The 16,726-nt window shown below is 44.9% G+C and overlaps 1 protein-coding gene across 27 annotated transcripts in view; it reads left to right on the plus strand.

Moving 5' to 3' along the window:
• Window positions 1-16,726, plus strand: part of PIP5K1B (phosphatidylinositol-4-phosphate 5-kinase type 1 beta) — a 315,659-nt gene that overhangs the window by 205,429 nt on the left and 93,504 nt on the right. For all 27 annotated transcript variants that reach the window (XM_049633433.1, XM_049633313.1, XM_049633276.1 and 24 more), the window contains 3 exons: window positions 12,677-12,888; window positions 14,459-14,542; window positions 14,664-14,712. In XM_049633433.1, the coding sequence (XP_049489390.1) occupies window positions 12,677-12,888; window positions 14,459-14,542; window positions 14,664-14,712 (345 nt within the window). The remainder of the gene's footprint in view (window positions 1-12,676; window positions 12,889-14,458; window positions 14,543-14,663; window positions 14,713-16,726) is intronic.

Here is a 16,726-nt window from a genome sequence, read left to right on the forward strand (position 1 = left end):
CGCACCTGCTAACCTGGCTTCAGACAATGACGTGCATCCTCAGGAGGTAGAGATTAGACATCCGCTGACGGTCCTCTCTCCGAAACAGCTCCCCACCTTCTTTCTAGATTATTTGCAATTTCAGGGAAAAAAAAAAAAAGGCAACAGCCTCATCTTCACAGAACAACGAAAGCAGTGATCCCAGGTTGCAGATTTCCTTCTCTACGCTCAGATGTGCGGGGGAAAGTCGAGTTGGTTTTTTTTTTTTTAATTTTCCGCTACACTTGCTCACTAGAACCCACCTCCACAAACGTAAGCTTACACATTTAATGATGTTTCCGTCTCTTCTCGTTTGGTCACCTCCGCAGTTTAAATATTCTCCTTGTTCAGAGTTGAGCTCTCTCTCTCTCCGGGCAGGTGTAAGCCATCCCTCTTTCATTCCTCCATTTTTTTAGGGAAACACCATTGGAGTTTCTATCTCTCAGTGATACATGGAGACAAGAACATTGCCTCAAGCTCCATAACTTTCTGTATTTTGTTTTTCCCTCTCAAATCCTCACGCTCGTGCCCCGTGGAATGTGACATTGAGTCGCCCTCTTAGATGTTCTTCAGTTGTGACCGTGCACATGCTACTATTTTAAAAACTAAATTGTAATGCCTCAAGACCCCAGAGACTTTCTGTAACTTGCAGGGTTTTCTGTCCCTTCTCCAAATTCGCCCTCTAAGCATGCATTGGGTGTTCTTTTAGGCTGTGCGTTGCTCACCGCCAATGGTGACTTTCCCAAACCCAAGACTCCTCCTGCCCCGTGGAACCTTTCGTGATCTCGGAGCAGGGACTGGCTTGATTTCCCTGACTTCAGACCACACCGGCATCTCATTCGACAAATCCTTTGTCACCTCCCTACTGAATTAATCCCATGGCATTCAGCAAGTAGTTTTGAATTCTTGCTCTGCATAAAGCTCTGTGTGAAGTCTGTGGGTACAAAAAACAAAAAATGAATAGACTATGGTCCTTACCTTTAAGGAGCATAGAGTTTACAGTTTAAATGCAAACCGTCAAGTGCTTATTTATGGCAGACAGGTACTCCCATTTTTCTTCCCTCTCCTTGTCCATTAGAGTGAGCAGAGAGAGGGAAGGCGGGGGGTACTTTTTCCCCTTTACCCGGAGAAGAGGAAGACTGTAGTGGCTCATGATGAGGATCCGGGAATCTCACCTCATTCACTGAAGTAGGTGTGGAAACGTGCAGCAAGTGTGGTTTGTGAGTCTCCTTGAGCAGTTGGCCCAATGCCCAGAAGATAGATAATCAGAAAGGCTTGGCAGTTTTAATACATTAGGGGTTTTTTTCCATTTTTAATTTTTTTGTATTTTATTTTATTTTTAAACATGAACTTTATTGTCACATTGGTTTCCATACCACACCCAGTGCTCATCCCAACAGGTGCCCTCCTCAATACCCATCACCCACCCTCCCCTCCCTCCCACCTCCCATCAACCCTCAGTTTGTTCTGTTTTTAAGAGTCTCTTATGCGTTGGCTCTCTCCCTCTCTAACCTCTTTTTTTTTTCCTTCCCCTCCCCCATGGGTTTCTGTTATGTTTCTCAGGATCCACATAAGAGTGAAAACATATGGTATCTGTCTTTCTCTGGATGACTTATTTCACTGAGCATAACACTCTCCAGTTCCATCCACGTGGCTACAAAAGGCCATGTTTCATTCTTTCTCATTGCCACGTAGTATTCCATTGTGTATATAAACCACAATTTCTAAATGTGTTTACAAAATAATTTAAGGCATCTTTAGTTGTAGAAACAAAGTATCTATGAAGAAAAAACCCAAAATCACCCAAAACCGAAGTTGGTGTATAGATATGACTGTATATATGGTCATATATAATCTTTTAAAATGGTACGTGGCTATGTCTGATGCCTATAAAATACACTTTGAGGGGCGCCTGGGTGGCTCAGTCGGTTGAGCGTCCGACTTCGGCTCAGGTCATGATCTCACGGTCCATGAGTTCGAGCCCCACGTCGGGCTCTGTGCTGACAGCTCGGAGCCTGGAGCCTGCTTCCGATTCTGTGTCTCCCTCTCTCTCTGACCCTCCCCCGTTCATGCTCTGTCTCTCTCTGTCTCAAAATATAAATAAACATTAAAAAATTTTTTTTAAATAAATAAAATAAAATACACTTTGAGTATTGCAAGCGTTTCACGTGAGCACAGAAAGCAGTGGTACGTGTTAATCAAGCACAGCCCAGAGGTCTCAATCACTGCATTAGATACAGTGCAAAACACATCATTGCCGTAAGCAGACTAAGGATTGAATATTTATTTCAGTCTGGTTTCCCCGCCAAAATTGAAGAGCTCGTCACAGCCTATTTTTTCTTTTTATTGCATTAGCAAAGCGCACTCCGAGCCTTATTGAGGAAATTAAATTAAATTTAAAAGGCAGTATTCAGCTTTAACTGACTTGCACATACAGGTAATTCAGAAGCCGGACTCCAAGGGACCTACTTTGCATGGAACGACAGACCCTTGGGTTCATTGTTCCCTAAACCAGGGCGTCCAGGAATGTCTCCTTTCGTAAAAGCTACAGGAGACTACCTTCAGTTGTCTTATGTTGTTGAAATTCACACGAGTGTTTTTGCCAATCACGTATTCTTTATTCAAGCGCGAGACTATAGGCCAGCGGGGAACATTACTTGGGCCTTTGATACACCTTCCCGTCAGCTCCACGTTTTGTTGACTTGGTTATTCTTTAGACCTTCTGTCAGTGAGTGAGCAGGTGAGGTGAGGAGCAAACATAGCAAGTTTCCCGCTTTAACCCCTTTAGTTAGGATCCCAGATAATTAATTTTCATCTTTGTGCCCTCTCTACCTGCCACCAGCCGAGACAGTAGTAAGTGAAGTCCACATGGAATATAAATGCATTTCACCTAGGGCTGCCCCGGGTGGCTCAGTTGCTGAAGCACCCAAAACTTCGGCTCAGGTCATGATCTCACGGTTCGTGGGTTCAAGCCCCACATCAGGATTCTCTCTCTCCCTCTTTCTCAGCCCCTCCCCGTCTTGTGCGTGCTCTCTTTCTCTGTGTGTCTCAAAAACAAATAAAAAATAAAATGCATTTCATCTAAGCACCTCAGTAAATTAAACTTTCCTTTTGAAAAATTCAAATATACGCAAAAGGGGACAGAATGCATAAAGAACCACTACGTTCCCTGTACCCAGCTTCAGGAATTTTCAACTCCTGGCCAATCTTGTTTCATCTCACTGCCTCCTGCCCCCACCCCTCCCAGAATTTGAAGCATGTTCTGGGTATCCCATTATTTGACTCAAACATTAAGAATCCCTAAAAACTAAAGACTCCTTTCTAAAAAACAAAACAAAACAAAACAAAACAAAAAAAACAACTATAATTTCATTATCGTATCTTTACAAAATTAGTTAATTCTTACTTGTCAGTGTTCAAATTTCTTTTCTTTTTTTTAAAGTTGGCTCTGCGCCCAGGGTGGAGCCCAACACTGGACTTGAACTCACGACCCTGAGACCAAGACCTGAGCTGAGATCAAGAGCCAGACGCTTAACCAGCTGAGTCACCCAGGCTCCTCTGAAACCTCTAATGGTTTCAGAAACAGTTGGGTTAGTTTGGATTAGGATTTAAACATGGTCTACTTGTGGGGCGCCTGGGCGGCTCAGTTAGTTAAGCATCCGACTTCGGCTCAGGTCATGATCTCGCAGTTCTTGAGTTCGAGCCGCACGTTGAGCTCTGTGCTGACAGCCTGGAGCCTGGTTCGGATTCTGTGTCTCCCTCTCTCTTTGCCTCTCCCTCACTCGCATTCTGACACTTTCTCTCAAAAATAAATAAAACATTAAATAAATAAGGTCTACTTGTTAAGTAGCAGCCCCCCTGCCCCAACCCCCTCACTTGTGTTTGTAAATACCTCTGGCATCCGTAGGTTTGAAAACACTGTGGTCTTTATCCTTCTGACAACACAGAGCATGTAATCACAGTAAATACTTTTAGTACTGAGGATTTTTCACAAGCATTATCATCTTGAAATGCAATATCAAATTCTTATGTCGGAGTTATAAGATGTAGTACTGTAGATTCTTAGTGAATATTTTGGTTTTCTGTTGCTGGCTCACGTGGATAGCACTATAAAAAGTACACATTTCTGCTATGATCAGGGTGCACATCAGGGACCACAAAGCAAAAGAAGCCTTTGGTGGGCGGAACAGTCTGGTACGTATGATAGGAAAAGTGTAGATACAACCAAGCGTGATTCCATAGAGGGCCACTGACAGTGTGCTTCATTTTTCAGAGGGGAGATGTGTTCTCGATGTTTTATGGAGATCGTGAGTATAATTTTCAGGAAGAAAAGCGTTGAGATAGGCTTTGAAGAACCAGGAAGATTTGAAAAGATAGTAAGGACCTTCCAGAAGACACAGCATTAGCAGTGCTATCAGGGGTTACATCTTTAGGGCACATTTATGGGTAGTTAAGGGATTTCAGCTTGACCAGCCTGGAAGATATGTCAGTACAGATCTTAAGTATGGGATAGGCAGTTGTTGGCTGGGGCCACCGTCGCAAGGACCTTCAGTCACAAGGACCTGAGTGATGGTGAGAGACTGAAGGTTTTTGACCTGGTCAAGTGAGGGGGGTGGTCGGGAATCCATGGGAAGGTGGAGGGAAGAGAAGTTGAAATCAAAGCATTAGCACAAAGGAATGTTCCAATTAGAAGCTGCAGGACTAGGCAGCTTAATGAAAAGAGAAGGAGTCAGGGAGTCTGAAACCCACATGAGAATGATTTCGAATAAAAAAAAAGTAGGGGAAAGAACTGCTTTGGGGGAAAAATAAGCCTTTACCGTTACAGCAAGGCAGTCGCCTAGAAGTTTCCGGATGTCCAGAAGCCCAATGCAAATACGCAGGGCTGAGCTCAGGAGTGAGTTTGGCCTAAAGAAAAGATCTTAGGAATTGTCTGTAGAGAGGTGATAGCTGGACGTGACCCCCTAAAAGATGTTCACGTTTTTTCCACTTCTCCCTCGAACTCCCCTGCTGCCATCTGCGTTCAGGTATCCTCTCTTAAAAAAAAAAAAAAAAGTTTTTTTTTATTTGATTGGAGCTGATGTTACATTCGTTTCAGGTGTGGCACGTAGTGATTGGACAAGTGTAAACATTAGGCCGTGCTCACAAGTACAGCTGCCATCTGTCACCATCCAAGCTATCACCATACCGTCAACTCTGTTCCCCGCGCTGTGCCTTTTGTGACTTGTTCATCCCACAGCTGGAAGCCTGTGTCTGCCCCGCCCCCCCTTTCCCCATTTTGCCCTTCCCCCTACCCCTTCTCTCTGGCAATCATGAGTTCCCTTTTGTTTATTCTTTTTTTTTTTTTAATTTCACATATGAAATAAATCACGTGGTATCTTTCTGTCACTTGTTTCACTTTGCGGAATACCCGTTAGGTCCGTCTCTGTTGTCACAAATGGCATTATCTCATCCTTTCTATGGCTGCATAATATTTCATCGTGCATATACGCATATGCATCTTTCTTATCCTAAATTCGTCTTTCAGTGGACGGTTAGGTTGCTTCCATACCTTGACTATTGTAAATAATGCTGCACTAAACATAGGGGTGCAGATACCTTTTTGAATGAGTGTTTTCATTGTCTTTTGGTAAATACCCAGTAGGGGCACTATTGGATCATGTGGTATTTCTATTTTTTTAATGTTTTTGCTTATTTTTGAGAGCAAGAGAGAAAGATGAGGGGAGGGGCAGAGGGAGAGGGAGACAGAGGATCTGAAGTGGGCTCTGTGCTGAGAGCAGAGAGCCCCATGCAGGGCTCAAAAGTCGTGAACCGTGAGATCCTGACCTGAGCCAAAGGCAGATGTTTAACCGACTGGGCCACCCCGGTGCCCCTCTATTTTTAGTTTTTTGAGGAACTTCCATACTTTTTTCCATTGTGACTACACCAGTTTGCCTTTCCACAAGCAATGCGCGCAGGTTCCCTTTTCTCCGCATCCTCACCAATACATGTTATTTCTTGTCTTTATTTTTTAAGTTTATTTATTTTGAGAGATCGGAGGAGGCCCAGAGAGAAAGGGAGAGAAAAAAAATCCCAAGCAAGCTCAGCACCATCAGCACAGAGCCGGACATGGGGCTTGAACCCACAAACCATGAGATCGTGACCCGAGCCAAAACCAACAGTCAGATGCTTAACCTACAGAGCCACTCAGGCACCCCTCTTGTCTTTTTTATTATAGCCATTCTGATAGGCGTAAGGCAGTATTTCATTATGGTTTTGATTTGTATTTCCCTGATGATTACTGATGTTGAGCATCTTTTTATGTGTCTCTTGGCCATCTGTATGGCGTCTTTGGAGAAATGGTCTATTCAGGTCCTCTGGCCATTTTTTAGTTGGAGTTTTGGTTTTTCGTCTTGAGTTGTGTAAGTTCATATATTTCGAATATTAACTCCTTATTGGATATGTCATTTGCAGATACCTTCTCGAATTCAGTAGGTTGCCTTTTTGTTTTGTTGATGGTTTCCTTTGCTTTGCAAAAGCTTTTTATTTTGATATAGTTCCAGTAGTTGAATCTTGCTTTTTGTTTCCTTGCCTTAGGAGAGACACGTAGAAAAATGTTGCTATGGCTGATGTCAGAGAAATTACTTACTACCTGTGCTCTCTTTAGGATTTTTGTGGTTTCCAGTCTCACATTTAGGTCTTTAATCCGTTTTGAGTTTATTTTTGCATATGGTATGAGAAAGCAGTCCAGTCTTATTGTTTTGCAAGTAGCTGTCCGGTTTTCCCAGCGCCTTTTATTGAAGAGACTGTCTTTCTCCCCAATTGTAAGTTCTTGCTTCCTTTGTCATAGATTAATTGACTGCATAGGCGTGGGTTTACTTCTGGGCTGTCTATTTTGTTCTATTGATCTGTTTTTGTGCCAGTACCATTCTGTTTTGATGGCTACACTTTTGTAGTAATATCTTAAAATCTGGGAGCGTGCTGCCTCCAGCTTTGTTCTTCTTTTTTCAGGATTGCTTCAGCTAGTCAGGTCACAAAGTAATTGCTGTGGAGCCTAAGTATCGTCTCTTATCCAAGCTATTGAAACCCTTTAGTCAAAAACAGGCACCCTTTGTGTGGGGTATCTCTACAGTTTCCTGACTGTTTTCTTCCAGGCCTTATTCCAACCTGTAATTGGGGTTTGTGTGATTTTGAGGATGGTATTGTTGTCTATTTTACTTAGCTCTGAAGTCCTGGCAACTTCATTGTGCCTGGGACAACACTAAACACTCACTTCTAGTCGAGTCGAGAGCCCATGAATGTCGCCGCTGAGAAGCAGAGAAGAAGAATGTTGAGAGAATTTCAGTGAACATCTTTGGATCATTGTCCTGCGGATGATCCAGAGGAAGTCGGGACTTGGGATCACGATCCAAAGGAAAGACAGACCGGAAGGCAAAGAACAAGAGCTGAGGGCACGTGGAGATTCCGGGGGGCGTGGTCAGCCCGGATGATTGCACGGGCGGGGGGTGAACGGCGACGGTAACAGCTAACAGTTATCGGGCACTCTGTGTATGCCAGTTGCTGTCCTAAGACTCAACGTGGATTAACTCAGTCTTCGAAGTAACTCCGTGAGGCTGGAGTTCCCGTGATCTCTCTCTTGCAGATGAGGAAACGGGGCCCAGCACAGTCCATACTTTGCCCCGGGGGCGAACGAGTAGGGAAGCCATGGGTCGACCAAGCCCACCTGCCCCCGGAGCACAGAGTCTTAACCACCGTGCAGCTGCTGTCGCTCCTCGTAGCAGGGGGACAGAACACAGTGCGTGGCGGGGGGGGGGGGGGGGGGAGAATGGGGCACAGCAGGTGGAATAGAAAGAGGAGGACCAGGCAGTCTTTGTCACATGTGGCCACGAGGAGAGGACAGAAGTGCCTGTCGTTCTGCATTAGGACGTTTCCCACACCATGTCACCAGGCCTCCAGAAACCACATGTGAATTAAGAGCAGTCCCCACCTGTCACCAGCCGTGAGAACACGGAGAAGGTGCTTTCTTCAGGAACAGATAGTTTTGCTGCCGTCCTCAGGATGCTGCTTTGACCTTGACTTTTTACTATCTTCCAGTATCATTATTGCCTTAAAACAGTCCTTGGGAAAGAAGGGGGAAGCCAATCTGACTTTGGCAATAAAAGCGTTAGCGATACTCCGTCTTGATTTCGTTTTTACACGCGTCTGTGAAATCAGTCCTGCTTTCTTCTTTTTACAAGTGGGGAAGTAAAGTCTCGCCAAAGCTAGACAGAAAAGCACCTGTGTTTGCATTGCAACCTGAGTTTTGCACAGCAGCCGCACGGGCGCAGGATCCCCCAGCGACAGCCAGGTCAGGCAAACATTCTGGAAAAAAAAAAAAATGCGCCTCAGTGACAGACTTGACTGACGGGTGTCTGTCCTGTTGCAGAATGTTGCACACTCTCAAAGCCCACACATGCAAAGATTTTGGCAGATATATTTGATTCCTTTAATTAAGGAAGCAGGAGGATATGCATAACAACGACTTTGTTCCTAATTGATGTGGGTCTGCAATGCACATGACTAAAATCTGTTCCCAGGATTTTTCATTACGGAAGTTTTTGAATTTGACTTAAAATACATGCCTGCATATTTATCTTTTCCTTCCTTAACATTTTTTTTTATATAAGTGGTGACTTTAACCTGTAATCTAATTATCATAGCCAACTTCCCACACATGGGAATAGAACTTATCTTTTTTAAGCCTTTCACTCTGAAAGCGGGAGCCTGGCCTGCTCAAGACAGTTCAGGGTCCTTCAGGGACTCCCAACAATCCAGTTTAGGAGTACAGGGAAAAATGATTCACTTTTAAAAATTTATGTGTAGGGGCGCCTGAGTGGCTCAGTCGATTGAGCGTCCGACTTCGGCTCAGGTCATGATCTCACGGTTCGTGGGTTCGAGCCCCGAGTCAGGCTCTGTGGTGACAGCTCGGAGCCTGGAGCCTGCTTTGGATTCTGTGTCTCCCTCTCTCTGCCCCTCCCCTACTCGCTCTGTGACTCTGTCTCTCAGTAATGAATCAACGTTAAAAAATTTTTTTTAAATTAAAATTTACATGTAGCTTTTTCTTAGTTAATTCTCCCTTGAGGCTTGTTTTTGTTTGTTTTTTTAAGTAAACCAGATAGATACTTGGCCACTTACAGCATCAGGGGTTCAAATTGGACCCCAGCTTGACTTTGTGTCACTTAGAAAGTGCACGTGTCCTCTTTGGCCTGTCCTGAGGCAAGAGAAGTGACTGGAAGTACCAACCAAACTGTATAGGTTGTACGTGGCATTGAAAATATAAGAAAAAATGTTTCATAAAGAAAGCTTTTGAACAGGCACAGCTAACTTGTGGACGCTCTGCAGGGACAAAGAAAGAAAGATGATGGTGTCAAGATTACCTTTCCATTTTCCCGCCTCTCAGTTTACCTCTCTGGATGCCCGCCAGGAACATTCACACCGTTGTCTCGCGGTCTGATGAGCACTTGCTTTTGAAGCCAGTTTGCCGCCCTGAAGGGACTTTTACCAGTGGGTAGTTCGGGGGCTGTGCCGGGCATGAGGCTGTGATTTTTTTGCCCTCCGAAATCAGGACTCTTCCCCCCGACGGATCGTGCGGTCATCGCTTTATACCCATTGACCAGAATTGCCGTTCTGTCAGCTGATCTTTTCCTCGTCGACCTTCAACCCAGAACTTTTGACAAGGCCCACAAGGGCGCTGGTGAGCAGGCTGAACGCACAGTTGTATTTTCGGTGGCTTTCTGTGCATTTTTATTTTCAGCAGTGTAAGGTTAAGGGCGTTTACTTCCGAGATGACGTCTGTCATCTCTCACACTAGTGTGAGCAATGAGTCACTATGACTTGAAATCAGGATGACGATCGCAAGCAGTTAATTCGGCATTTTCTTTGTACCCGGAATGTTCCTAGGCTCTTTCTCTGCATGTCCGTGTTGAATTTTTACAAAGCACCCCATACAGTATACAACATTATTGTCACCACTTTATAGAGGAGGAAGCAGGCAGAGGGGAGTGATGTAAGCTGCCTAGGCCACACTCTTTACCTTTTATGTCCTTCCCCCGGACACGTGCGCACTGACAAATGTCATTGGGAAGACTGGTGGCAATTGTCGTGCAAGGTCTCTGATGCCACGTGGGTGGGCACTGTTCCCCAGCCATCTTTGCGGTGTGGCTGAGAATTGCAAAGCCCAAGGACCTTGTACCCTTGTTGCTATCTGAAGAAAGCATCCAGTATCTGTGAGGGTTTCTCTTCAAGAGGCTGGGTCCTTGGCAACCGTGATGCAGAACTGTTTTGTTTGCTTATGTGGCTCCGTGCCACCGTGTGGGGGCATAAGGCACCGATAAACCTCTGTGGGGAACCGACCAGTGAGTCTGAGGCTCACACGTTGGGTCAGTGGTGAGGAACTTTTCCTGCCACCCTTCCCGCCTCCTCCAATCTTGGCCTCCATTTCTTCTTAGGGTAGGGAGGCTCGGTCCACACTGCTGTCAGGCCACTCTCTGATCTCGTGGGTTATAAAGTTCCATGGCCGAAACCTCTAAAATAGTAAGATTTTCCTCTCAGCTCTTGCCTGCCTCCTTTCTTTTTTATTTATTTATTTTTAATTTTTGTTTTAAATGTTTATCTATTTTTGAGACAGAGGGAGACAAAGCACAAGTGGGAGAGGGGCAGAGAGAGAGGGAGACACAGAATCCGAAGCAGGCTCCAGGCTCTGAGCTGTCAGCACCGAGCCTGATGCGGGGCTCGAACCCACGAACCGTGAGATGATGACCTGAGCCAAAGTCAGACGCTTAACCGACCGAGCCACCCAGGCACCCCCTTGCCTGCCTTCTTTCTTAATTTAGTAAACCGTAAGATGAACAGTTGATACTCTGAATAATCAATGCTCATGTACAGCCCCTTTCATTCTTCCTCATTGATGGCAAAGATGTACGAGACCCAGGGATAACCGTATTTCTGGAAGGCCTCCTGTGCCATAGTTCACAAGTCCCGTGACAGATGGTATTCATGAAGTGGCAGCCACAGGTGTTTGAACCCTCGGGCTCGACCCCTGTTTCCTGTATCATAAATGTCTGATCAAAAAGCAGCTGGGCCGAGGGGGAATGAGAAGCCTTAGAAATGCTGCGTATTCTGTCTCTGGTTAAACAATGACTATAGACTCTGATCCTCAGAGGCGGTTCCTAACTAGGGTACAGTGACAGATTATCATGTTGTTCTGCCATGCAGGCTTGGCTTAATTTCTGGGCTTTTTTGATTTCCCAAACAGCTTTGTGTGAGAAACGCCAGGCATTTAAAACCCTGCTGTACAGGAGATTCATGTACAAAGCACAAGGAGGAGAACTTTATCATGGAGGAAAATGCCCCATTTTCATGCGCTCCTGAATACTTTTCCTCCACTAAGGAAGCATCCTGAGTGTCAGAGCCCCACCTACTCTGGGAAGCCGTGTCGACTGCTTCTCCCCTTGACCTTACCTCCTACCGTTTTCCTGTCAGAACACCTCTACCTCCTTTGTCTGGCGGCCTCTGCTACTTTTATTTTTATTTATTTTTAATTTTTTTTTAATGTTTATTTATTTATTTTGAGAGTGAAAGGGAGAGGGAGAATCCCAAGCAGGCTCCATGCTGTCAGCACAGACCCTGATGCGGGGCTCAATCCCACAAACATGAGATCATGACCTGGGCCAGATCAAGAGTCTGACGCTTAACCAACTAAGCCACCCAGCTGCTTTTGAGATCCTAATTTTTAAAAACACTTGTACAGGGGCCGCACCTGGGTGGCTCGGTCAGTTGAGCGTCCAACTTCGGCTCAGGTCATGACCTCGCGGTCCGTGGGTTCGAGCCCCGCGTCAGGCTCTGTGCTGACAGCTCAGAGCCTGGAGCCTGCTTTGGATTTTATGTGGGTGTCTCTCTCTCTCTCTCTCTCTCTCTCTGCTCCTCCCCCACTCGTGCTCGCTCGCTTGCTCTCTCTTTCTCAAAAATCAATAAACACGTTTTAAAAAGTTTAAAAACAGTTGTACAGGGAACCGAATGGCAGCTTTGAAAGACACGCTTTCCAAAGGAGACCACCGAACTCCAGCAAGGTCAAGATTGGGACAACAGAATCCAAACAAAAACACATTCCGGCTGAGTCTTCACGCTGAGGAGGTTGCAGGCTTCTAGAGACCAGTACCCGTTGGTGTCTGTGCTCCTCGTGCTGAAGAGTGTGGCTGCTGGAGTTGCCTGCCCGGGTTCCTATCCCGACAGCACCACTCATGAAGTGTGTGATATTGAGCAAATCACTTCCTCTCTCTCTGTCTCGATTTGTTCGTAAGATAGACACAATAATAGTACCTAACTCAAAGAGGTGTGAGGGTTGAATCCAAGGTGACCTACTTAGAACCTGGCCCGTGGGAAGTGTTCAATAAATGTTACGGGTGAAACATTTATGAAGGGTTGGGAAAAGATGTGCTCCCTTTAAATTTGCATAAAAAATATCATCTTGGAGCCATTGTGATAATCCTTACTAAACAGGACCTAATAACAACCACAAATGTTTTTATTTTGATTCTTCCTCTGTCAGCCGTGTGTCTGCTTATCTAGAGCTCTCTGATCCTCCCCAGATGAGACTTAGGAGCCATTTCAGTTGACTGGCCTGCTGGTTCTTGTTCTTACTCAGGTGCTGGAAAGCTTCAAAATCATGGACTATAGCCTTTTGCTGGGAATCCACATCTTGGACCATTCCCTCAAAGAGAAAGAAGAGGAGAACTCACAAAACGTGCCTGATGCTAAACGGTCGGGGATGCAGAAGGTCCTCTATTCGACAGCAATGGAATCCATCCAGGGTCCAGGGAAACCAGGAGACGGGATCATCACAGAGAACCCGGACACGTAAGTGTGGTCGCCTACCTGCCCACCCTCCTGGCCGGGGGAGCCCACGTCGGTGACGTAATTAAATGCAGTCATGTTCCTTTCCTGGTGGCTCTTGGAGAATGGCTTCCTATCTGGTGCTAAAATGGATCAAACAGCCTTCGTTACTCTTCCTCTGCGGATGACTAGAGGAGTAGCAGCTCTTTGGGTTATTATCATTCTCTGATGCGCGCGGTTTCAGTGTTTCAGATGGCCCCATTTTTGAACAGGCTGAAAATGTTTCTACCCCTATTTACTGCATATTCAAAACAGGCACCACGACAGGAGACTATGAATTTGAATAAACATGCGTTGAAGCAAACATGTGACAGGAATTACGTTCACAATTCAGAGCCACTTATCCACATAAAAAGATTCTGCTGTTGTAGGTCCTGTACCCTGGCAGATGTAGTCTCTTGGCCTCAGCCAGATGTGATGGTAACTGCAGGATTAGTTGGCACAGAGAAAGTGCTTCTTGACTAACAGAAACAGCTACAACCAAAGAAAGCGATTGAAATGGTTGACTATGTCATGCGTGTTCACCAGCTGTGCAGGAGACTGAATGAAGGGCATCATTTTCCTAGGCCATAAGGGGCTGCCTTCTGGGGGTCTCCAACAATGACTAAATCACAGGCGTATTTCACCTTTAGAAAGGAACTCCATACGTATTAAAGCTTTAAAAATTCCTTTCTTATGATTCTGTCTCAGTGTCCAATAATCAATTAAACCAATTATTCTCTATCAGTATAGTGAACTACACAGCCATTAAAAAACGCATTAGCATTGAATATGAGGAAATGTACATCGTTTAGCAAATGAAAAATGCAAGTTGTAAAATATGCTAACTTAAATGCTTTTGCGGGCTAATAAATACATATACACGTCTGTTTCCCCTGGAAAGGTGTACCAAATGCTAATAGAAGTCCTTGGCATCCTTGGAATGGGTTCTTTTGTATATTTAAAATCTCACAGTAGATATATAAAAGTGTTGCATTTTTAAAACGTAGTGTTTTGGGGCACCTCGGTGGCTCAGTTGGTGAAGCGTCTGACTTTGGCTCAGGTCATGATCTCACAGTTCGTGAGTGTGAGCCCTGCATTGGGCTCTGTGCTGACAGCTCAGAGCCTAGAGCCTGCTTCGGGTTCTGTGCCTCCCTCCCTCCCTGCCCCTCCCTTGCGCTCTCTCTCTCTCTCCCTCCCTCTCAAAAACAAATAAACATTTTAAAAAATGAAATAAAAAGCAGTATTTCAGTATATTTTGAAAATTCGTGCTTGCAGTTTTAAAATAGAAAGAATTTTTTGTTTGGATTCTTCTCATCCAGCTGTCCAGAGGTGACAGCTCTGGTTTCACTCTCCTGTGTGGGAAGTATATCATTCTGGATTCCCAGGAAGACTCTACCCAGGGGCGGGGGGGAAGGAAAGAAAGAAAGAAAAGAGAAAAGGAAAGCAAGTCCAGAATTCTTAAAGTTGTCCATTTTTATTTAGTCTATTTTAGAAATTATGTCCACTTCCTAATATATGTTGTAAAATCTTCTCTCTTTTGCTCTATCAACAGAATGGGAGGCATTCCAGCTAAAAGCCATAAGGGAGAAAAACTACTTTTGTTTATGGGCATTATTGACATTCTGCAATCATATAGGTAAGTAATTTGGGGAAGAAGCCTTTATTTATTTCAAAGTAAATCAACAAAAGGCTTTGAAAATCCACCAGATGGGAGTGATTTTATATTCTAATTTTTGTTTCTGTCTGTTTACATTTAGGTTAATGAAGAAGTTAGAACATTCCTGGAAAGCGCTTGTTTATGATGGGGTAAGTGACTTACCATGTTCCTTGTTAAACTATATATTTCTCTGATTTCTCAGACTTCAACGTATGTGTAGGAAGTCACATCAGCAGACCAGACGATGTTCTCTTTTTTGTTGTTTTTTTTTTTAACATTTATTTCCGAAAGAGAGAGACTGAGGGTCAGCGGGGGAGGGGCAGAGAGAAAGCGAGACACAGAATACGAAGCAGGCTCAGGCTCTAAGCTGTCAGCACAGAGCCCGATGCGGGGCTCGAACCCATGAGCCTTGCTATCATGACCCGAGCCGAAGTCGGTTGCCTAACCGACTGAGCCGCCCAAGTGCCCTAAAAGGATGTGTTGTTTCTATGTCAAATCTCCAGGACCCTCTTACAAGAGGATGCTGGGGAAAAGGGGGAGGGAGACTGATTGCAGAGCCCCTGGGAAGAACAGGAGGACCATTGAAATGAGATTCTCGGTTCTCACCGGAGTAAGCTGTGAAGCGATCTGAGCCTGACTTTGGTGGGACACAGCCCTGGATGTGAACCCTGCATTCACCACTTTACTAACCGTGTGATCCAGTCACATTGCTTGTTATTTGGCCTCCCTGGGCCTGGTTTCCCATCTGTACCAGAGATATAGTGATAGCCCTCACAGGGCTAATGCAGGGATTAAATAAAATAATACACTGTCGTGTTCGACACAATGCCGAGCACAATAAAGACGGAAGAAGTGAAAACTTACATACAAGTTGTTACGGATGTACGTGACTAAGACTGAACGGTGTGAGGGTCTCTTAGACCCAGAGTTGCATAGCAACCAAAAAAAAAAAAAAAAGAAAAGAAAACAATCAATTATCCAGAGGTATTCTCCCTCCCCCCCTCCCTCCTGCCCACTCAGTACACAGACATGTTCCTATCTACGTGTTACATGCGAAGTTTTTGCTACTGATGGAACATTTACTGGCCTCGGCCTCCCTCAGTTAATAACCTGACCACAGAATATATTGGGCAGAGGTTTGCTCGCACATTTTTTAAAGATGTTCGCAGCTGCTTTCCTTTGAAAGAAGATAAATTATAGATATTATTCTCTTCCTTTATTGGAAAAGAGCACTGACTTCCTCACTTCTGTGGAAGGCTGGTAATAACCTCTCTGCATGAAAGATCTGCATTTTGTCCCCAGGCTGAGGAATGGGCTTTGTCAGAATGCACTCGTAAACAACAGGTTCACAAGTTTGCTTCTGAGAAGTAAACGTAGGCTTACTATTTAAATCGAAGATTCCTTTTGTTTAAAGGCCAAGATGGCGGACTAATATTCTCCCTTCCAGCTGACAAAAATAGAGACTGTTTAATGCCTTTTTTAAAATATTTATTTATTTTGGGGAGAGCACAAGCGGGGGAGGGGCAGACAGAGGGGGACAGAGGATCTTAAGTGGGCTCTGGGCTGACAGTAGGGAGCCCGACTGATGTGGGGCCCAAGCTCACGAACTGCGAGGTCATGACCTGAGCCAAAGTCAGATGTGCACCCGAGCCACCCAGGTGTCCCAAGACTGCATAATGCTTTAAACATGGAAAGGAAAACAGCCAACACCCTTCCCGTTCTGTTTCCTAAGACGACTTTAATTCCCTGTTACCAGACTAAGATTTCTGATCTGAATGGCCTAGTACTCAACTGGTCAGATGCATCTAAGAGGCCCCTACCTTTGTCTAGTTAAAATATATCTTCCGTGTTTTGGTGGTGGTTTCTTTTTTTTAAGAGAGTCTCTGTGTTGATTGTTTACTTGTGGAATTACAAGCGGTAAATAAGACTCACTTTTGTTTATTTGCAAACGTGCCTCTTATTTAAACAATGTTTCTTCATACCGAAAGAGAACCACAGCCCAGCTTCTCTTGGAAAGAGAAGGTCTGGGTCTTAATCATCTTGCACCATAAGATATTCCTCAATATCTTATGCACTTGTTGTGAATATGGGTCCACTTCAGACAGGAGCTGCCAGAGTACTGGGGGGGGGGGGGGGGGGGCACGTCAAACCAGTAGGAAATTC

The sequence above is a fragment of the Panthera uncia genome, chromosome D4, assembly GCF_023721935.1.
Source record: "Panthera uncia isolate 11264 chromosome D4, Puncia_PCG_1.0, whole genome shotgun sequence".
In the NCBI taxonomy this organism is placed as follows: Eukaryota; Metazoa; Chordata; class Mammalia; order Carnivora; family Felidae; genus Panthera; species Panthera uncia.